At 44.4% G+C, this 22,734-nt stretch overlaps 2 protein-coding genes across 4 annotated transcripts in view; one reads left to right on the forward strand and one right to left on the reverse strand.

Annotated features, from left to right (window-relative positions):
• Window positions 1–59: 59 nt before the first annotated feature.
• On the forward strand, window positions 60–18,395 carry LOC128419257 (dynein regulatory complex subunit 6-like). Its single transcript, XM_053399705.1, has 7 exons — window positions 60–161; window positions 11,135–11,236; window positions 12,081–13,064; window positions 13,412–13,624; window positions 15,475–15,687; window positions 17,050–17,267; window positions 17,436–18,395. The coding sequence occupies exons 1-7, from the start codon at window positions 135–137 to the stop codon at window positions 17,608–17,610; spliced, it is 1,932 nt and encodes a 643-aa protein (XP_053255680.1). The 5' UTR covers window positions 60–134; the 3' UTR covers window positions 17,611–18,395.
• A 1,110-nt stretch (window positions 18,396–19,505) lies between these two features.
• The window catches only part of ELMO3 (engulfment and cell motility 3), a 28,242-nt gene continuing 25,013 nt past the window's right edge, over window positions 19,506–22,734 (reverse strand). For all 3 annotated transcript variants that reach the window (XM_053399703.1, XM_053399702.1, XM_053399704.1), the window contains one exon: window positions 19,506–21,963. In XM_053399703.1, coding sequence (XP_053255678.1) covers window positions 21,751–21,963 — 213 coding nt within the window. In that variant the 3' untranslated portion in view covers window positions 19,506–21,750. The remainder of the gene's footprint in view (window positions 21,964–22,734) is intronic.

Here is a 22,734-nt window from a genome sequence, read left to right on the forward strand (position 1 = left end):
AGAGACGAGGAAGCTGAGGAGGGGAAAGGGGCGGGGCTGAGAGAAGGGATGGGGGCGTGGCCTGGCCGTTGACCTACCGGCTTTACTGTACTTTTGTTTTTTGCTTTTCCCGCAAGGTCGAGCTCCGGGGAGCTATGGAGGCATGCGAGCTGCCTATGGAGGTAAGGAGCAGGGGAAGAAAAGAGGCTGCTACTAATGATCGCACCAGCTTTGCAAGGGGATTGGAGGGGGCGCAAGTCTTAACTCAACACGCGTTGGTGCGCGCAGACATGTCTACAAACACGTGTCGGCGCGTAATTGTTTTCCTCCTGCCTGGTACTCTGCTTCACACACGCCCTCTCATTTGTCGTATGGAATACTTGCCTCTTTAATAGCTTCCCCTTTGCCCTGCGGTTTTATTTATTGGTAATTTGGGAGGCTGCCTTACGCCGAGTCAGAGAACTGCTCTCCATGTAGCTCAGTATTGTCTGCACAGACTGGCAGTAGTTCCCTAGGAGCAGAGGCGGATCTTTCCCAGCCCTCTCTGATGATGCCTAGACTTTAATCTGGCATCTTCTGCATGTTGTTCTTGTTGCTCTTCAGGTACCTAGCCCGCAGCTTATCTGTTGTAAACCTTGGTTCAGAAGCTTTAAAAGATACCACATGATTGACTGATTTTTAATTAACGTAGAAAAGCTGTTCCAGGGAAGTGGTTTCAGGATGGTCACAAGTACCAGCCACTCAGTGCTGTGAAGGGTGCTGAAAAACGAAAGAATTTGTTTCCCCCCTGAATTTTCCACTTGAACAGTATTCAAATAATGTGGTTCTGTGTGCGTGAGAAGCAGCCTGAATAAGGAACCAAAATTACCCCAAAGTAAGATTTGAACCATCCTGAGTCATACATCCCTGCCACTTGGAGACTATTACCTCTGGGATACTAGTATTCTGCCTGGGCCACAAATTGCAGTACAGTCCTCTCAACTATGATGCTCCTTTTCATGTCTATTACAGGAGATCTAAGGCCTAGGGTCGCCCCATGGTTATTTTGGGGTACAAATCCCACTTCATTTGTAGTGGCAAGAAAATAATTTACTTGGCATGGAGACATCATATATTAATAACACAATGTGTGCAAGCAAAGCTTTGGACGGGGCTTGATGCTCCAGTATTTCCTACAGATAGATTATGGTTGTGGAAGTGCATGATAGGGAATACCCCCCAGCCCCCAGTCCTTTATTCATAGGTGTGTCTGCAAGAAAGACTGACTGTTTTAACACACACCCCTTCTCAAATTCAATGTACTGTACTTTTTTTTTTTTATAATGATTTTTTATTACAGATTTTTATAACAACACAAACATATAACAAATACATAAACAAACAAAAAACAAAAACAGAACAAAAAACATGTACCATTTCATATCTTAGTTTCTTATACCTTTCTTCCCCGACTTCCTCATGCCTCCCTTTTCTGTATTCCAAGTTCTTATCAATTACTCAGCAAATCTTCCCTTATTTTAATTAAAATTTAAACTAATCTTCCTTATTCTCCTTGTCTTAACCATTACTGATAGTAACCATTTACTTTCCAGTCCAACATCATTCTAACTTTCATTAATTTTGTAATATTTCTTTAAATAGTCCTTGAACTTTTTCCATTCTTCTTGCGCTGCTTCTCTTCCCTGGTTTCGGATTCTGCTCGTCATTTCTGCCAAGCCCATGTAGTCTATCACCTTCATCTGCCATTCTTCCAGTGTGGGTAAATCTTGCGTCTTCCAGTACTTCGCAATGAGTATTCTAGCTGCTGTTGTAGCATACATAAAGAAAGTTATATCTGTCTTTAACACCCCCTGGCCGACAATACCCAAGAGAAAGGCCTCTGGTTTCTTGGGGAAAGTATATTTAAATACCTTTTTAAGTTCATTATAGATCATTTCCCAGAATGCCTTAATCTTCGGGCATGTCCACCAAAGGTGAAAAAAAGTACCTTCCTTTTCTTTACATTTCCAACATTTGTTATCAGGCGAATGGTAAATCTTTGCAAGCTTGACTGGGGTTATGTACCACCTATATATCATTTTCATAATATTTTCTCTTAAAGCATTACATGCCGTAAATTTCATCCCGGTGGTCCACAACTTTTCCCAATCAGCAAACAAAATATTATGACCAATGTCCTGAGCCCATTTAATCATAGCTGATTTAACCGTTTCATCTTGTGTATTCCATTTCAGCAGCAGATTATACATTTTTGACAAATTCTTGGTACTGGGTTCTAACAATTCTGTCTCCAATTTTGATTTTTCCACCTGGAAGCCTATTTTCCTGTCCAATTTAAACACTTCATTTATTTGATGGTAGTGCAACCAATCTCTCACCTTCCCTTTTAATTTCTCAAAACTCTGCAATCTCAGTTTGTCCCCTTCCTTTTCCAGAATTTCCCAGTATCTTGGCCACTTCGACTCCATGTTTAACTTTATAACTGCCTTTGCTTCCATTGGCGATAGCCACCTTGGAGTTTTATTTTCCAGCAAGTCTTTGTATCTGATCCAGACATTTAATAGTGCTTTTCTGACAATATGGTTTTTGAAACTTTTGTGTGCTTTAACCTTGTCATACCACAAATATGCATGCCACCCAAAAATGTTATTAAAGCCTTCCAAATCCAAAATGTCTGTGTTTTCAAGAAGCAGCCATTCTTTCAGCCAGCAGAAAGCTGCTGCTTCATAATACAGTTTAAAGTCTGGCAGGGCAAACCCCCCCTCTTTCCTTTGAATCCGTTAATATCTTAAATTTAATTCTGGGCTTTTTGCCCTGCCAGACAAATTTAGATATATCTTTTTGCCACTTCTTGAAACAGTCCATTTTATCCATTATTTGCAATGCTTGGAACAAAAACAACATTCTTGGCAATACATTCATTTTTATAACTGCAATTCGACCTAACAAGGAAAGCTTTAAGTTTGACCAAATCTCCAAATCTTTTTTCACTTCTGTCCAGGTTTTTTCATAATTATCTTTAAATAGATTCACATTCTTAGCTGTCATGTTTATACCCAAATATTTCACTTTTTTAACCAGTCAACCCTGTCTCATTCTGAAACCTTTCTTTTTCAACCTGTGTTAAGTTTTTCTCCAATACCTTTGTCTTTAACTTATTCAATTTAAATCCTGCCAATTGACCAAACTCTTGGATTATTTCCAAAACTCTTTTCGTACTAGCTTCTGGCTCTTGCAATGTAAGTACTAGGTCACCTGCAAATGCTCTCAGTTTGTATTGTTTAGCTCCGACCTGAATCCCTTTAACCAACTGGTCCCTCCTAATCATATTAAGCAAAACCTCCAGGACCGATATAAAAAGTAATGGGGAAATAGGGCACCCCTGTCGTGTCCCTTTTTCAATCTTGAACTCTTCTGTAACTACATTATTTACAATTAGTTTTGCTTTCTGTTCAGAATATATTGCACCTATACCATTTTCAAACCCTTGGCCTACCCCCATCCCCCGGAGGTTCTTCAACATGAAACTCCAAGATATATTGTCAAAGGCTTTCTCAGCGTCCACAAATATCAAAACAGCCTTAGTGTTTATATTCACTTCCAACTTCTCCAAAATGTCAATTATATTCCTTACATTATCCGACAAATGCCTTTTCGGGAGAAAGCCTGCTTGGTCCCCATGAATCTCCTCCATCAAAACTCTTTTCAGTCTCTTTGCTAAAATGTCAGCAAAGATTTTGTAATCCACATTCAATAGCGAGATGGGTCGGTAGTTTTTAAGTTGGGTCTTTTCAGTCTCTGTCTTTGGTATAAGTGTAATGTAGGCCTCTCTCCACGTGTCGGGTGCCCTTTTCCCCTCCATAATCTCGTTACAGACTTCCTTCAAAGGTTGTATCAACCCTTCCTTCAGAACTTTGTAGTATTTGGAAGTCAGTCCATCCGGTCCTGGGGATTTGCCCAACGTCATACCTTGAATGGCATCTTCTATTTCTTGTGCTGATATCTCCTGGTTCAAAATCGTCTTACTTTCCTGCGAGACCTTTTTCAGCCCATTTTCCTCGAGGAATTGTTGTATATCCATTTCCTTCTGCGGCCCTTGTGTGTAAAGTTGTCTAAAGTAGTTCTGAAAACAGTTCCTAATTTCCGCTGGGTTACTTATGTTCTTTCCTTCCACTTCTATATTTGTTACCGTGTTGAGTTTTTGTCTCTTCTTTATTTGCCAAGCCAATAACTTGCCACATTTGTCGGCAGATTCAAAAGTCTTTTGTCTCATTTGCTTAATTTTCCACTCTAATTCTTGATTGGTCAGTTCCATATATTGTGTTTGATAAAATTTGATTTCTCTTAAAATCTCTTGTGATTTTGGCTTCAATCTTAGTTTCTTTTCCCCTTCTTTTATCTTTTCCAGAATTTTTTCCTTCCTCTCATTTTGTTTTCTTTTCTTTAATGTATTTTGTTGTATTAGAAACCCTCTCATCACGGCTTTACTTGCGTCCCATACTATTCTTTTTTCTACTTTAGTCCTTAGGTTAATTTCAAAATAGTCTTTCAAAGTTTTTTGGGCCTTCTTGCAGATCTCCTCATCTCTAAGTAAGGTGTCATTCATTCTCCATCTGAAGGAGCCAGTTGTTGTTTGCCTCATCACCATCTTTACTGCATTGTGGTCGGAGAAAGTTTTTGGGCAGATTTCCACTCTCTTTATGTTCTGCGCCATACTGCTAGTCACCCAAATTTGGTCGATCCGTGTCCATGTCATTTTGGCTTCAGAAAAGAAGGTTCCCTCTCTTTCTAATGGGTGTTTTGTTCTCCAAATGTCAATCAAGTCCATATTGTCAGTCATTTCAAAAAAAGTCTTTGGTAGTCTTCCATCTTTTGTTACTACCTGTCTTTGTGCTTTATCCATATTTGTTGAAACTACTCCATTCATGTCTCCCATCATGATTAGATTATAATCCATATAGTCCATCAAGGTCTCATGCAACTTCTTAAAAAATTCAGCTTTCCCTTCATTTGGTGCATAGATTCCCACTATCAGGTACTTTTCTCCTTGAAATTGAATTTCGATTGCCAAATATCTACCTTGGTCGTCTTTAAAGATTTGTTTCGGTTGCAGCTTTTCCTTTGCATAAATCACTACTCCTCTCTTTTTTACTCTGTCTGAAGATATAAATTCTTGTCCCAGTCTCTTATTTATTAATAATTTTCTATGTGCTCTTGTCACATGGGTCTCTTGTAAACAAATCAAGTCCAATTGGTCTTTCTTTAAAGCATGAAATATATTTTTCCTTTTTCTGGGAATGTTCAAACCGTTACAATTCCAGGTTAGAAGTTGCAGAGCCATGATGGAGTTATTTACTCTTTCCTCCTACAGCTCCCAATTTTTGTTCCTCGTTTGTCGGTGGTTCCGTATCCGTATCTAGTGAAGGATGCCCTTGCCCTGGAAACGTCTCTTTCTGTAGGTCTTCTTCGTGTTCTCCTAAGAACTTGTCTTTATCACTCACTGTCTTTATTCTTCTTTTCTTCCCCTTGTATTTAAAAGACAAGCCTTGGGGAAACTCCCACCTGAATTGTATGTAGTTCCTTTTCAGCAATATCACCAGGTCCTTGTAGTGTCCTCTTGCGTCCAAAATACTTTTGGGGATGTCTTTAAAAATCTCAATGTGAAAATCTTCAATTCGAAGGGTTGTTTGGTAATGCAGGTTCAATATTTTGTCCCGTTCCTCCTTTGATCTTAGAGTTATTAAACAGTCTCTGGGTCTGTTCTTCCTCTGCCTTGCTCCCAGTCTAAATGCACTTTCTATCTTAAATTCTTCTTTGTCCAGCTCCTGCTTCCAATCAATGTACTGTACATACTTTTAGTAGACTGGGTTTGCCAGCGATAGTAAAAAGCAGAAGCCCTTATCACTTATGCAAATTAGACGTGCTCCAGCAGTTGGTATTCACAGTGAAAAACTAGTACCTAAACTTATTAAATGCCTATTAAATCAGTGTGGTTGGAAAGGGGAGGCGAATGATTGCCAGAGTCAGTTTTGTAGGGAACCTTGGTTTTAAGGAAATAAATTGTAGTGAACTGAGCTCAGATCAGGGAAAAGGTTGTCGGATCAGTAGAGAGAGGGATAGACTCTAAGAGTAAGGGACAGCAAACCTAACTTAGGACAAGTTCATGCATTTGAGGAAGTCACTTATTTCTTATCCGCACTCCCTCCTGCATGTGAACTCGTTTGGAAAAGCCTGGACAAGAAGATACAGATTGTATGTAGATATAGCTCTCAATATCAAGGAGCCATTTCTGGGATAAATTCCAGAGGGGTAGTAATGCTATTCTGCTAGAAGCACAAAAAGGTGTATTTCTGTGCCAGTTCTGGAACAAGATTAAAAGAGGTCTATATCAGCAACCTCAAGGATACCTGGTGTCGAATACTCACCACCTACCGTATTTTTTGCACCATAACACTCACTTTTTTCCTCCTAGAAAGTAAGGGGAAATGTCTGTGCGTGTTATGGAGCGAATGCCTACGGATGGCGGGGGGATCTGCTGCAGTCGTGAGCAGAGGATTCATGGTTCCCCTTCCTTCCCTCCTCCGTGGCTCGCTTTGAAACAGCAAAGCGGGAGAAGAGCCGCTGAGTGGGGAGGAGAGAGGGACAGAGAGCCTGCTTGCTTTAAAGGAGCAAAGCACGGATCCACATGGATCCTCAGGATTTTTGCACTGGGTCACCCCAAATTCACCATCAGATCACATAGCATGTCCATGGCTACAGCTTGCACCAAAAAAATCACGCACCCACTGTTGCCTGGGGCCGCAGTGGTGCAAAAACGTGGTTACAAAGCATGGATCCACATGGATCCTCAGGATTTTTGCATTGGGCTACCCGAAACTCACTGTCAGATCACATGTCTGTGGCCACAGCATGAACCACAAAAATCACACATCCACTGTTTTGTTTAGAATATTTTTTTTTCTTGTTTTCCTCCTCTAAAAACTATGTGCGTGTTATGGTCGGGTGCGTGTTATAGAGCGAAAAATACGGTATTTGAGTATTGGGTACCTCGCCCAAGAAGGAGGTCCGTATTAGGGACTGGCTTATAGTTACTGCAGCCCTGAGGACCCAAGAATGACTTTTGCAGTAATATCCTCACAGTCACTTATTTCAAGGTGACTGGGGCTGCCCTTTCTTGTAAAAAGCAATTCATCACTAGATGTTATTAGCCATAATGGGCAAGGAACCAGCCAACCAGCAGCTGCTGTATGTCTCCCAACACCATGTCCACAGCCTGAGGTCTTAGTAACCAAAACTCATCCAATAAAACATGACCAGCTTCCCCAGATTCTACTACAGAATTAGCTGTGCTCAAGTAGAAATGAATGTGAGAAATTTATGAGAATTTTTTTCCTTTAAATGTTTGGCAAACATGTCACGGCATGCATTCAAGGGTTCCTTCCATATTGTCAAATGCTCCATGAAACTGTTACGAGAATTATAAGGTCTAAGATATAAAATAAAAGGTAAAGGTACCCCTGCCCGTACGGGCCAGTCTTGACAGACTCTGGGGTTGTGCGCCCATCTCACTCAAGAGGCCGGGGGCCAGCGCTGTCCGGAGACACTTCCGGGTCACGTGGCCAGCGTGACAAAGCTGCATCTGGCGAGCCAGCGCAGCACACGGAACGCCGTTTACCTTCCCACCAGTAAGCGGTCCCTATTTATCTACTTGCACCCGGGGGTGCTTTCGAACTGCTAGGTTGGCAGGCGCTGGGACCGAGCAGCGGGAGCGCACCCCGCTGACCTTATAAAATAAATGTTCATAAATGTACCAGGCAAACACATACATAAATATATAAACCACATGTGTGAAACAATACAGGAAAACAGTCCTAAAGCCATTTTGTCTCTTTCAGTGACCTCAAATATTCCTCTGCAGTTTGGATGGAAATGGGAAAAGCCTCCCCATTGTCTCTGTACTCACAAATCGTGCTTTAAGGGCACATTTGTGTATGAATAGGGTGAGTCTGTGACCTGGACTCAGGAATTAAGTATTTACAGTATCATCACAAAATAATGGCCAGGCTATCCAGGTAAACCCATTAAGAGGTTTCCTGCCAGACAGGATTCTGCTGTAGACCGCCCCTTCTGTGATAGGCTGCCTCTTCTGTGATGTATGTATGATGTATTGAGGGGGGTGGCCTTGAGCTACAGGGCTTACACACCATTGTTCTGGGTTCCTCCTCCCTCCTGCATTGAGGGTGAGCACCCTGTTGCAACCGTTTAATAAAGATCATGCTTACTAGCTGCTTTGCTTCTCAATATTCTCTGGTTGGCCTCTGTTATTTTCTCCTACCAATAGAGAACCTACATAAGGACTCTATATGGACTCTTGGGTACCCCATAAGGGAAAAGGAGCAGTTTTTCTTATAACAAAACACAATGATGATGTTTGAAGGGCTGGCCTGTATGGTTTCCTTTAAAAACTGACTTCAGTGGGAGTTCACTTTTCCAGTGTGGTAAAAATTTTGAATGGTGGAAGTCACTCTAAAGGGGATAGAAAGAGATGATGAAGAAAATAGCTCAAATAATATGTAAAGACCCCAAATGGTGTCTTTTATCAATTTTTGATGAGTTGAATACGGACTTAATATGGAAACTACTTGTATTTTTTCTGTTTGTAACTTCTCATTTGACCATATCCCAGGGCTGGAATCCTCACGTTTTTCATTAAATATTTGGTATAGTAAAGTAATATTTACCTTTATTTCTGGAAAATTAGCTCATAGATTAAGGGTATTTCAGGATGCAGCTAAGCCTATTGATTTCACCTCCATTTGGTGGCCAATTGGTATTTATATGACAAGTCAGTTAGGGGAAGGCAAGTCCAGATGAAATATGGTTTTATTTAGTGTCCATAACTTTCATTTTGTATTATCTTTGCATCAGGCCAGTTTTTGTTTTAACATTTAATATATTGTGTAGTCTTTTGAGAATGTACATTATTTTATATTATTACGGCTATGAACACAGGGGTTCTTAGGTACAGTTTTTCTTTTTACTCTTTTTGTTATTTTACTTTATTTTACATTTTTTACTGGACTATTATTTTAACTTCATAATAAAGTTTTGTTTTTTAAATGCTGTCTAGAGGGCAATTACAATTGTTTAAAAAACATAATCTCTGTAGACAAAACCATACCAACAACACAGTTTCAAGGTGGAACAGGTTTTTAAAACATAGATTATAGCTTGGGTGGTTTTTCAGTTTGTTGTTGTTTCCACCTAGGAATCCTTTTGGGTCCAAACAAATCTTGTGGTAGGAGGGAGAAGAGGGGCATGAACGAGAGACAAAAAGACAGACTGATAAAAACACAGAATATTTTGGCTGCTTTAACATCTCTGTTTATCAGAGAAGCCACCATGTCTCAGAAATTGATTTTTCAATTTCCACCTCATTAAAGAGATTTTACTCCCTGGTCTGAAAATTATTAATCTTTTCTAAAAAGAAAAGGAGGGCAACCACAGCAGCATCCAGAGAAGGGCAAAATATATGTTGGCTTCTCACTGGTACATAAAAGAGAATTTATAGACTCAAAAAGCCCAATGCATCCAGTCAAAATGCCTTCTTCAGGGATGGCAATTACAAGTTTTCCTGTTTCAATTTTGTACGATCAACTCCAAGTCAATCATTGACTGCTTTAATAGCCTTATAATATGCGACCTTGACAAGGGTCAGTAATGCCTGGGTTTTTATAGACGAGTTGAACTGAAAAAGCAGACATTGCCACTTGCAGAATACTTCTTTCACCCAAGCAGGCAAAAGAGTCTGCTCTTTCATGATGAATACCTGCCCTCCCTCCCTTCTTCTTTGGCGATCGCTTGTAGCCCTTAACAGAGTGTCTGTAAGTGACTGTGGAGGCCAATTCTGGATCCACATGTCCTTCCACAGTGGGGAAATAGGTTTACGGAGGAGAGTTGATCACGGTGAGGATTTGCCAAACATGCCTTCCTCTTAGCTCGTTTCTCCCTTTTGCATCTTCAAAGTCCATGTCGGCTTTGCTAAAGGCTATTTTCAAATTGGAGCGCTTGCAGGCCAGTGTTTCCCAGTTATCAGTGCTTATACTTCATTTTTTAAGATTTAGCTTGAGAGCGTCTTTAAACCTCTTTTCTTGTCCACTGGCATTCCACTTTCCATTCTTAAGTTGAGAATAGAGTAGTTGCTTTGGAAGACGATAATCAGGCATCTGAACAACATGACCAGTCCAACAAAGTTGATGTTGAAGAATCCTTGCTTTGACACTGGTGATCTTTGCTTCTTCCACTGACATTAGTTTACCCGTCTTCCCAAGTGATACATAAACATTTCACTTTACCTACTAACTTTACCTCTCTTCCAACCTCTTCCTCAACTCAGTTTACCTCAGACTTCCCATATTCCTTAAGCCAATGAAATGATGTAATGCTTCCTTTTCTGTGGTAAAAACACTGCTCATTTATCTTGCATATTGGAAGAAGGAGTAAGCTTTTTTTCTCCTACTCTGGAGGGTAGGACTCAAACTGAAGTTACAGGAGATTCTGACTAAACACCAGGAAGAACTTTCGGACAGTATGAGCTGTTTGACAATGGAACAGCCTCCCCCAGGAGGTTGTGGACTCTCCTTCCTTGGAGTTTGGATGGCCATCTGTCATGGATGTTTTAGCTGAGATTCCTACACTGCAGAGGGTTGGACTAGATGACCCTTGGGATCCCTTCCAACTCTACAATTCTATGATTCTATCAGCCAAACAGCACAGATATTTTCTTCCCACACATTGTAGAAATGTTTTTGTTCCGCCCAGTAATTTGCCAGATCTTGCTCCATTAATTTCACAATTACATCCCCATTTCTTCTCTCTAATCAGATATAATTATGTTGCACAGAAAGGATATGAGCTGGATGGCCAGATATTTTTGATTAAGGTACTGGGGAGGCCAAAGGCTGCAAACCCATCTTAACCGTTTCAGTAGTTGTATTAGTATCCTCTCATGTCCACAAAAACACATGGGAATCTTGATTAAAATTGGCATGTCTTATTCCTTGCAATTTAAATTGCCTTTTTAAAATTGGCATGCCCTTTTGCTAAAAAACAAGCTTGCACTCATTGTCAAGGCTTTTCTCTTTCTTCCTTGCAGATTATCACTTATATCCTGAGCTTCCTGCCCATCGCAGATAGGAAAGAAGCCTCTCTAGTGAATCAAACATGGTATTTCGCAGCCCAGGACACCTTACGCCAGGTAACAGCTTCTTGCTTTGGTGTCTTACCCATACTTCCTCTGTTCTTACAGGGCTGCCCTGCTGGAGAGTCATTGCCCCATTTCAGACATAATGCTAAGCCACAGGTCACCTCCAGACTGTCCGTATTTTGCGGGAAGGATTCAAGCACAATACCGGAAATTTAGGTTTGCGTCATTAAAGTGGATTCAAGCATTCTGTCACTGTACTGTAACTGATCCACTTTTAAAAAACAATGGCAGTAGACTTTTGTAGTTAGGGAGTGATGGAGAATTGCACGGAAAAGAGTAGGGTAAACAAATAATACACGCCGGGGAGGATGCTGTTGTGCTCAGGTTCTGCTTTCAGACTTCCCAGAGGAATCTGATTGGCCTCTGTAAGAACAGGATGCTGGACCAGATGGACCACAGGCCTAATCCAGCAGGGCTCTTCTTATGTTCTTAGGACATTGGGACCTTCTATATGCAAAGCAGGTGCTCTGCTATTAAGCCATGGTCCTTCCTCAAAGGCAGGCTCATCCATCCACAAGTCCCCTCAAGAGCAATATACACAACACAGGCTACACTGGAGCTGCTACAACAAAAGAGCACAAACAAAAATAGATTGAGAGAGATTTGTCATACTTTCTTTCCTCTGACCCTTGCTCAAAGGAGTTCTGGGCAGTGAATGTTGGGGTTTTTTAACCTCACAATAGTCCTGCAAAGTAGATTAGGCCAGGAAAGAGCAGGTGTATCTTGCCCTGGCCATCCCAGGGTACTTCTTTTGCTAACTGAAAAAAAAACTGAAGCCATGTCTCTTGGTCCATATCTAAAAACTCCTCACCATGTAGTCCCTCTCAAATTCCAGGAAAGCATATTTTATAACATCCCAGCTACCTCTGCCTCGCTCCGGACAATCCAGAATCTGTCCCGAAGGCACGTGTGCAATGTCAGGATGACCAACTTGGACGGCTCCACCACTTCCCGGGACATCATCAAGTCCGTTGCCAGCTTCCTGGGGCCTCACCTGCGCAGCTTGTGCCTGCACGGGAGCAGCCTTACGGAGGCCAACTTCAGTGAGCTCCTTCTTGCTTGCCCCTGCCTCACAGCCTTGGATCTGAGTGGCTGCAACAGCCTTTTCATGTCCGGGACCCTGCTCTCCAAAGAGGAGACCTTCCTGCAAGCCCAAGAAACATTGATCAACCTGCAGGAGCTGAACCTGTCCGGTGTGCGATACTTGTCTGACCTCACCTTCAACCGCTTGGCCAGCTGCTGTCCATCCCTGGCCAAGCTCTCCCTCGCCCGCTGCCACATTACCTTCGAGGTGGACACTTACTACGGCTCTAGTAACTACAACTCCTCGGCTTTGCTGTCTTTCCGCAACCTCCTGCACTTCGTCCGGGAGCGAGCCAGCACCATGAAGGCCTTGAACTTGAGTGGCACCAGTATCTCGAGCCAGGCTATGAAGTCCCTGGTGCAGGTAGAGAACCTTTGCCTGCAGGAGATGGTGCTGCAGGCCTGCCGGGATCTAACCAATGAGGCTGTGAGCATCCTGTGTCAGCACCAGCCCCACCTGACCGTGCTGGACCTGAGTGGCTGCTCTGAGCTGTCTGACCGGGCTGTCCTTGTCATCACCTCCCGGCTCCTGTCCCTTCAGCACTTGTATCTGGGAAAGCTGCCACGTGTCACCGATGCCGGCTTCCAGGGCATTTCACACCTGAAGCAGCTCCAAAGCCTGGATGTTTCTGAATGCAGCCTCATGAGGTGCAGTGAGCTGGTGAGAGCATTTGGGACTATGAAGGGACAGCCCAAACTGGTCTCGCTGAATGTTGCCTTCTGCTCTTTACTACGGGTAAGTTCTAAGGCGTTGGTTTGTTATTTAGCAGCCTTTTACCAGATGTTGCTCAATTCTCTACGATTCTCAGTGGTTTCACAATCAATTCCTCTTCTGGGGAACTCTGGGATGGGAACGAGGGGTCTCCTAACAACTCTCAGTACCTTTAACAAACTACAGTTCCCAGAATTCTTTGGGGGAAGCCATGACTGTTTAAAGTGGTACGATACTGCTTTAAGAGTCCAGATGGAGCCTCTGTGAGGGGTAAACTAGTTCCCAGAATTCCTGGCAGGAAGTGGGGATGTGCTTTAAACGTGTGGTGTGCATGCAGCCTTCAACTAAACATTTCCCCCCCTCTTCTGCAGGACAACTTGGTCCTTTCACTGGCTGAAAGCCTAAAGAGCCTTCGGGTTTTGGATCTCTCTTCCTGTGTGTCCATCACTAACAGAAGCATCCAAGCAATCGCTTCACACCTCTTGCTCTTGAGAGTCCTGCGTTTGGCTTGGTGCAAGGAGCTGACGGATTGGGGCCTGCTGGGGGTTGAGGAGCCCAGAGAGGAGCGTGAACGTGCCAGAGAGGTTTGAGTAGACATTTTTCTAGTTATGTGACCTGCGAGTAGGGGAAAGGAGAAATATTGTGCAATGACAGTATCTTTGATACTCTGATTATTGTTGATGTTGTTTCCCTCCCTTTTTTCCCCAAAGAGGCCCATAATAAGAAGCTGTTTCCTCTTAATCTAGTGCTTAATTTGTTCTTTTAGCTGGGAGAAGGGCAGGGAAACTGGTCAGATCTGCTTCTTGCTGCCTCTCTGGAGGCCAGGAGCCCAACTTGTAACTCTCTTGTCTTTACTGGACTAATAAAGAGATAGCTGAGGTTCGACATACTGGCAGGGGCAACCTTCTGTCCTGGAATAGGGGAGCACATTGTCTGTGGTGAACAGGGCTTCAGAGAAGAGACTGGTAGCTTGTCCAGAAGTTGCTCCTTTCCAAGATGCATCCTTTGCCACAGTCCAGATGCTGCAGTCTACATACCCTGCCCCGTGCTGAACTGCACAGCTTGCAGCGACTAGAAACAACCGCAGTTTTATCTTCCTGTCATCACGGCAGGAGCCTTCCAAAGGAAAAGGTACCTGCTTTCTCAGAACCAGCATGGAAAACTTTGCCCAGTTCAGATGTGGAAAGTACTGGTGGCTGTTTATCAGTTTTCTAAGTTGTAGTACTCAGCTGTTCCTAGTATTGACACTATTTTGGTTTAATCCTAAGAACAGCGATTCTGGCATGCTGGCTAGTTAGGCGGCCACTGGGTACTCAGTGTCTGGTTTTGCAGAGGTGACAAGTAACACTCACTCACCCAAGATTAATCAAAAGTCTGTGATCTATTATTCATTTTGAATCTTTTTTATGGTCCCACGGCAACTGAAGCAGAGTGTTCTTTCTGGCAGGGAGGGCAGATAGAGATTCCTGCTGCTGCCACTTCTCTGGCCAATGGGTGGGGCCAGACTGATCTTCCAGATGGCCAGGATCCTGTTTCTGCAGAGCAGGGGATATAACCTCCCAGTGGCCAGGTAGTTCTTCCCTTGTGCTTTGCTGTCTCGGGGGCAATTCAAGGCAAAGAGAAGGAAGCATTTCACAGAATGCAAAATATAAAGTGTTCAGTGAAACTATTTACAGTGATGCCCACAATGATAGATTGCATTGGGGTGGGGTGAGTTTATCTGCCAAGGATTCAGTAGAGGCTGGTTCATCAGGGCAAATGGGACACTGCCCCCCCCAAACTCAATCTGCTCTCAGCCTTCAGTTCAGGTTTGTCAGCCTTCTCCTCCTTAGTCTCATTGTTGCCGTTGTAGAGCTTTGCAAGCAAAACTAGAATTACATGGCTCTGCCTCCACCTATAGTTTGTTTATTTTTATTTAAGGCATTTCTATACCACTTATTATTCATTAGCATTTCTAAGTGGTGTTGGCCCTTCTGCCTTCCTCCCAACCAGCCACACTACAAGGGCTATTAACTAGGACAGTAGAAATGGATTCCCCCAGGTCTGAAAGTAGTTTGCCTTTTATTCTTAGAGAAACAGGAAATGACCTTCAGATTCATATCAAGCTTGTGAGCCTCCTTGGTGAATTATCGTAAGCAGAACGCTGGGATTAGTTGGCTCTTTGGTTCCTGTTGTCTCGTGGCCCCCTGCTGCTTATTGTGAAGTACAGCACACAAGAAACTACAGGCTGCATGAGCCTTGGGAGGCTGTTTAAACAGAGGGGTCAGGAGCTACTTTCACACCACAGCCTTAGTCTTCACTGTGTAACATCTGTTGCATCTTAGTTTACTCAAATCCACAGCATTGGTCCTCACCTGTGTCACCCAGATAGGAAACAGAGAGTCTCAAGATGGTCCCAGCTTCCTTTTAATCCCTCATTCTGTTACCTTGACAGAAGGATGCTGGCCCAAAGTTCAGCAGGAACTTTGGCAACATGGGATTTTTCCAACCACCTCCACAGGATTTGGAGCAGGACACCCAGATTCTTATTGACCTCAGCAAGCAGGATGCTCAGCAGAAGCACAAAGCCTCCTTGAATGCCCTGACTCGTCTTCAGGAGCTTGACCTGACAGCCTGCACGAAACTCACAGATGCAAGCATAGCTAAGGTTTGGACACGGCAGCTTGCAAATACAGACAGCTATGGGGAGACCATCGCTTAGTGGGAGAGTAGGTGCTTTGCTAGACGGGACACGTGATCCGGCCATAGACAAATTCCTATGAAAGAGAGTGTTCTTGCAAAAGAAACCATCTACAGCCTTGGCTTCAGGGTAGCAGGAGTACCACCATAAGAACGTCAAAAGCCGCCTTACTCAAGAGTCAGACCATTTGTCCCTCTCAGTCAGTGTGTGGGGGGGGGGAACTTGTGGTTGTTCAGATGTTCTTGGGCTACGAACTCCCATCAGCTCCAGCCAGCACACCATTTGGAGGGCCACAGGTTCCCATCCCTGGTCCACACTGACTGGCAGCAGCTCTCCAAGATTTCAGGCATGAGTCTTTCCCATCTTGAGAGTCTTTCTTATCTGACATAAGATTGTCAATGATTGCATCTGGGACCTTTGGAATGCAAAACAGATGCCCTAGTAATACTGAGCTGTGTGCCCTGCCCTTTCAGTGGCACCTGTTCAAATTAAGCATCTATGGAGCACCAACAGTACAGGCCATGGGAGGGATATAATGCTTCCAGGTAGACTGACATTAGACAGGCAAGAGCAGAATGTGTGGGTAGTGAGACGTCAGTGAGTAGAGGGACCGGCCACACAAGCATGGAGAGAATGAGAGGCTTTAGAGAAGAGGGTTTAGAAAAGTGGGTCACGGAGGAAGAGGAAGTGGTTTGATACACAGATGGAGAAAAACTTATCAAGGCATAAAAAAGTGGGAGGATTAAATGGGTTGGCAGTAGGTCACGTTCTGCAGTAAATCCAAAAAGGAATGCAAGGAACGTCACAGGGTATGTAATCAGTTTGGTTGGAGGGAGAGCTTTAAAGTCCAAGCTCCTACTTCCTTCTCTTATATGAGACCTGAGCAAGCTACCCAAAACTCCCTGCCCATTAAAAGCTAGCGTGTCAGGGAGAACGGTTCTAAGCAGTCGTCATCTTTCTGATGTGGTTGTTTTCTACACATAGAGAGGCTTTGACCTGGGAGAACATTTGTACACATGTGGTCCCATCTGCAACTGCACTTTGAAGCGGTACACTCCAAGAAGCCTGCAACTCGCTATCTTTCTAAGCATCTTGTTCAGCCCCCAGAATGGCTCTGAAAGAAGTTCTCTTCCTCAGTTGCTGCACACTGGAGTCCACATGTTCACTTTCTTGGTGTGGAGCTCCACCCTGAATGGTTTTGGGCATGGCCAATGGCAGAGCAAAAGCTTTCACAGCCATTGGGCAAGGATGCTCTTTTGGGCACCCTTCATCACAGTGCCCAGGCAGAGCCACCCAACTTCCTGTCCTTGTTCTGTTATTCCTCCTCAGGTCATTGGCTTTCCCGAGCTGCAGCGCCTGTCCCTCAGCCTTGTGACCAACATCACAGACACCAGCCTCACAACCATTGCTCAAAACTGCCGGAGCTTGGAGCACCTCACGCTAAGTCACTGCACAAACCTTACTGACAAAGGTTTCATGGAAGCAGCTGGCTCCCTGCACCGACTTCAGCATCTCATCCTTTCTGGTTGCAACCAGCTGACTCCCCGGTGAGTAGTGCTGCAGAGTGCAAAGATCACTGGCAGGTGGAGAGGAGAGGTAAAGGCAAGCCAGAGGCAGGCCTTTGAAAGCTCCTTCAAGGCCTGACTGGCTGACTGGGAGGGACTGAAAGGGAGGGAGGCAGAGACCATCAACAACTGGTGAACTCTCCCTTGCAGGACGTTGAAGGCCATTGGGCAGGAGTGCCAGCAACTGAAGAGCTTGGACGTCTCCATGTGCAGCAAGATCAGCATGACAGATGTGGAGCATTTCCAGTCGCAACTCCCGCTGCAGAGTCAGACTAGCATCCAGTCACGGTTTGTGGGTGGAGCAGACCTTTCCATCACTCTCTGATGGAAACTTTGTAGGTTGAGTTCCCAGAGATAAATGGCGGTCAAGCTGGCTCTCCCTCCCCATGCTGCCTCAATGGCAATAGGGGACTTATCTTGGGAAACAGTTCCTGTCTTGGTAGTCCTACTGGCCTACTGTTAAATGCAGCTGCGCCACTGCCACTGAGTGGGTCCATAAAATGGACCGATTCTTCCTATAGAGGGGGCATCCTCACACAAGCCTGCCTCAATGGAGGAGCTGGCTGTTGCACAAGCCTCCCATCACCCCCATTCTGCAAGCAGAATGGGGAAGTGCACCTTGGGCTTTGGGAGGGATTGCCTGGAGCACAGCAGATCCCACACTAGCAGGAACAGTAACCAGCAGCCATAAGGCAAGACGGTAATGGCTGCTGATGTAATCTTTGGCACAGCCAGTGCCAAGCACTTAATTTGCACCCTTGCTTTCAGCAGCTGCAACATCCCTGTCAGTGAAAGGGATTTTTAAAAAATCAGCTGGAAAATTGCATCTAGGGAGACTTCTTTCCAGGTCCCCCTGGTACACAGCTGCTAGTTTTAGAGGCACACATGGAGACAGTGGGAGGTCACTCCCACAAAAGCAGTCCATGGCATATTCAGGCACCAAAACTTTTCCTCTTGTGCATTCCTGCAAACAATATAAAGGTGAGAAAGCCACTGCCCTGCCAGCCTCCCACTCATCTTTTCGAAAAATGCACTATGCTTATGCACCAGGGTTTTCCATAAACATCACCAAAGCCACTGCACTAATAAAGGACTTTAGTATCTGTTTTACATACTTTGGATTTTAAATGAATGGAGACGGCAGCCTGTAAAACTTTGACTTGCCCTCCTTGACTGAGACAGAGAAGGAAGAAGCTGCCAAGACAGTGCCACCCCCTGGACTGATTGCAGGTAGGAAGGCAGGCAGGCAGGGGCTCACAGAGGTCAAACTCAGTTTGGTGGGTCATTTGCTCTAATGGATCAATCTCCATTGCCAGCACACAGTTTAGGAACTATAATGGCACTGGGTTCCAATCAGGACTCTAAAACCTATTGGGTGCTCCTTTTAATAGGTTGCACCTCCAGCTAAGCGTTGTGTGACAATGTTCTGCGATACAGTCACACACACCTTGCCCACAAGGCATTTCCTGCACCTCCACAGCGAGCAAAGCTGTTCTCTGTTCTACACATGTGCAAGTGTTGAATAACATATTTTTGAAAGATTTAAATCTAGGCCCTCTGACCTCTTGGAAACCACTTCATTCTTTTGTGCAGACAGCCACGGCTGCAGTTTCATTTCAGGGCCGAGCCCTCCTATTTTGAGCTTCAGAGACTGTGAGCCCCAAACCAGAGAAAGCTAAGTCACGCTCAGGGCTCATCCCAGTTAGAGCCCTACTGGGCTGTGGCTGCTGCCCAGGGATGCCACCATACTGATACCAGGCCTGAAGAGAAGCCACAACCAGGCCCACCATAAGGCAGCTGCATAATGTTCACTTACTTCCACGTATGCCGTTGGGCTTCTCATGCAGGGGCTCCTCTGCAGAGTACTTCAGAAAAGCAGCTGCTGGTGTGGCCATAAGAGTGCAGCTCACTTGTTTTAAAAGGGAGACAGGGAATCTATGGTCCTCTAGATGTTGCTGGACTACAGGTCTCATAATCCCTGACCATGGGCCATAATAGCTGGGGCTGATGGGAGCTGGAGTCCAACAACAACATGAGGGCCACAGGTTGGGCCATCCGTTCACTGGGCTTTTTTTAATCCCAGTCACGACCTCCAAAGCATCACACATCAAGAGGAACCGCCTGCTTTCTCAATGGCAAACAGAGAAACCGATTCCTCTGGTTTGTGGACAGTCATTGCAAAGCTTCAACCACTCAAAGCAGTTACCAAAAAAACCTCCATAAAGATAATTCCCTTTATTATTAATAATAATAATATTAAGGCCTCTGTGCCAGAGGCAGTACCACAGTGAACATGTTACAGTAGAAGCACCTGAGCAGGAAGGAATTCAAGGCATCTGGGAAGTCCTTTACAGGAGATACTGAAGGTGGACATGTTTCCTATGATAGTGGGCAGCTACAGTGCTGCAAGATTGATGAATAACACAGACAGGCCAGGGGGTAGGAGGCTAGGACATAGCCGCTCCAGTGCAATTGGACTCAGTGTTTCTAAAGAGGCATGGTGCTGTGAAAATACATACATATGTGTATGTGTGTGTTACATCTAGAAAATTTCACAAGAAAACCAAAATCACATTTACTTACAAAATGACTTAACAGAAGAACAAAGGAATTGGCTGCCCATGGGAATGCCTCCTGAGTGTCAGCTTCCTGGCCTTAGCCAACCTATGGGGAAACTTTGGCTCCCCACATGTTCCTGAACTACAACTTCCCATCATCCCTGCCATTTTCGATGAATGCCTGGGGCTCATGGGATATGTAGTTTAGCAACATCTGGAGGGCCAAAATTTCCCCACCATGGGACTTTAGTGTCTGCATAGGTATCTCCCTTTACCCCACTGCCGCTGGGAGGCTAGCAAAAGAAAAAGAAAGACAAAAGTATGTGGAATGGTAAGAAGCGCAAAATAAGAAGTTACTCAAAGCTGCTTAATTTGCATGATTGACATTGGCCATTGAATCCATCTTTTGTCAGTGCATAATTGAGGGAAATAGTTCAAAAGCAGCAGATACACACACACCCCTGGCTTAACAAGTACCATGTCACATCCTGAAAATATTTTCAAGAAAACTTTGGATGCATTTTAAGAGCTTTTCTCTGAAGTAGGCACTGATTCAGGAGCCTATGAAGAAAGGAAGCATTCTGGAAAGAGGGGATAAAGAAAGAAGAAACACCTCTCTCCATATGTTCCTCCCTTGCTACAGCTATGGGAAAAAGGTCCCTGAAAGATAGTTATGCTACAGTTTTGGGCAGAGTGCCTCACCCTGTCACAGCTCTCCTGTTGCTCAGGCAGGTGACAAAACATACCTGATGCTGTTCTCATAGAGCAAAGGAGCCAGTTTTGTAAAGTGCTTGTTTCTGCCTTTCAAAATGTGGCAAAGAGAGATCCCGTAGACAGTATTTAGCTAAACAGAACTAGGAAAGAGGTGGCATTGCCATTCTCTCTGTGAAAGGAGTCAAAGTTTCTTAAGGTGGGAGATCTATTTATGTATTCCTCGGAAAAGCGAGGGAGGGGAGGACTCTGTCCTCTCCCGGTCATATTTCCCCAACTCCTTTAATTTTGCATAATATAGGTCACCTGCATAATTGAGGCAACCTCACTGTATAGCAAGGCTAAATGTGAAATACAATCCATTGGTAAAGCAGCAGTTTTGCTGACAGACTCAACGTCTCTGTGCAGTGGATTATCACATGGGAAAGTCTAAAATAGGGTATCTAAAAATACAACCCAGGAGCCACAGAAGGCAAGCCTCTCTCTTCTTTCTTTTAAAGCAACTTTCTAGCCCTCATTGTTACAGGTGTTGGCTATAAATACAAGAGAGCCCTGTGGGTTGGAATCAGTGGCTCATCCCCATTTCCCTTTCATAGTGTTCAGTTTTTGATATTTAAGACCTGTTTCGTCCTCCAATACGTTCCCAAGTCCCTGGCAAAACAACCTGGAGGAAATTATTCAAGATTCTGAGAGGTCTCAAATGCTGTAGCTGAAAGAAAGCAAGTTAGGTCAGGTTTATATACATACATATATATCTGCAAATGTGTCTATTGAGTTTTTTGAACTCAGATTTAAGATTCTAGATACATGGGCTTAGTTTGGAGGATTGAGAACATGCCGCAGACTGGCACACTCTTTCTCCCTTGCTTGTGATAATGTTGATTCATTGCAATTTGGTTTGCTATGATAACTGAATAAAGCAATCTGTGGGTCAGCACTACTCTCCAAACAAAATTATTTGAAACTGTTGCTCAAACGTGACTTACCAGCTAGCACTAAGCTTAGTGTGTTTTTTTTCAGTTTCAGCATCATGAGAAACAATGGTTACAGCAAACGTGACATGGGGAAGTGAACTGGTACCTAAGCAAGGGTTGGGGGGAGGGAAAATCTGCAGTGTGTTCCTGATCTGGTTTGGAGGATCATCCAAAATGAGCCAGCGGCTATGAGAAGCAGAGCATGCTAGAAAGAGGTAGCCTTTACTGTTCTATATGGGTGAAATCATAGCAGAAGTTTAAGTTGCTGGGGGGCTTTGGGATGGCTGGTGGAGCATCTGGGATGGGGATATTCTCCAGATCCAGCAACCGCAGTTTGAGCTCCATAGACAGCAAGATGTCCAGGTCGCTCTGCGTCCGTTCGCTCGCCATCTCTCGGCCCAGGAGCACGTTCAACCCATCGGTCCATAAGCAGAACTGAAGAACAAGGAAAAGGGGGTTTGCTCGTCCCATCATCCATTAACTCCTAAGCTCCAGCCTGTGCGCTGAAGGAGGGGTTCACACAAGCACTTTCTGACAGGAAGCTGGTGTGATCCAGCAGAGCACTAATATTCTCACTGTGCTATTTTAATGTTGCTGCAAAAGGGCAAAGCAAAAATCAGAGGGTTGTAGCCAATGCTAGCCCTTCTCAGAGTAAACCCATGGGTCTGACTGGCTTAGGTTCATTCACTTTAATAGGTGTACTCTGAGTAAAGCTTAGTTGGATACAACCCACTGAGTTATGGTGGGTAGCACCGTAGACCACTTCAGAACTCGTGCTGGGTCTGACTGCTAGAGTACTACTGCTGTCCCTTCTCTGCGCCTAAGCATTTCCTCTCTTTCCAACTGTTCAGGTGTGCCTGCCATTGCTTTTGCAACCAAAACAACACCCTCCTTGCAGCAGGCATGGGGGAATCCCCAAAGTTTGCATGAGTACACAAAGCCTTTGGTGGGGGGCTCAAGTGGAGAGAACCCCGAAACAGCCTGTTGAGGACTGAGTAGCCACTTAAGGGGAGAAGGGTCCTAGCTCAGTGGTAGAGCATCGCCTTGCACACAGAAGGTCCTCGGTTCAATCCCTAGCATCTCCAGGTAAGGCTGGGAGAAAACGCTGCCTGAAATCCAGGAGAGCCAATGCCAGTCAGTAGACAATAATAATAAGCTAGATGGCCCAGTACAAGGTAACTTCCTATGTCCCTATGAGGATGCTAT

This window comes from Podarcis raffonei, chromosome 8, assembly GCF_027172205.1.
Source record: "Podarcis raffonei isolate rPodRaf1 chromosome 8, rPodRaf1.pri, whole genome shotgun sequence".
Lineage (NCBI taxonomy): Eukaryota > Metazoa > Chordata > Lepidosauria > Squamata > Lacertidae > Podarcis > Podarcis raffonei.

Bases quoted from the DNA above. Each gene is read 5' to 3' on its own strand.
- LOC128419257 (XM_053399705.1), top strand. From the start codon at position 135: ATGGAGGCATGCGAGCTGCCTATGGAG. The intron at 13,065-13,411 runs GTAAGTTCTAAG...CCTCTTCTGCAG, and splicing joins CCTTCTGCTCTTTACTACGG to GACAACTTGGTCCTTTCACT. The intron at 13,625-15,474 runs GTTTGAGTAGAC...TTACCTTGACAG, and splicing joins AGCGTGAACGTGCCAGAGAG to AAGGATGCTGGCCCAAAGTT.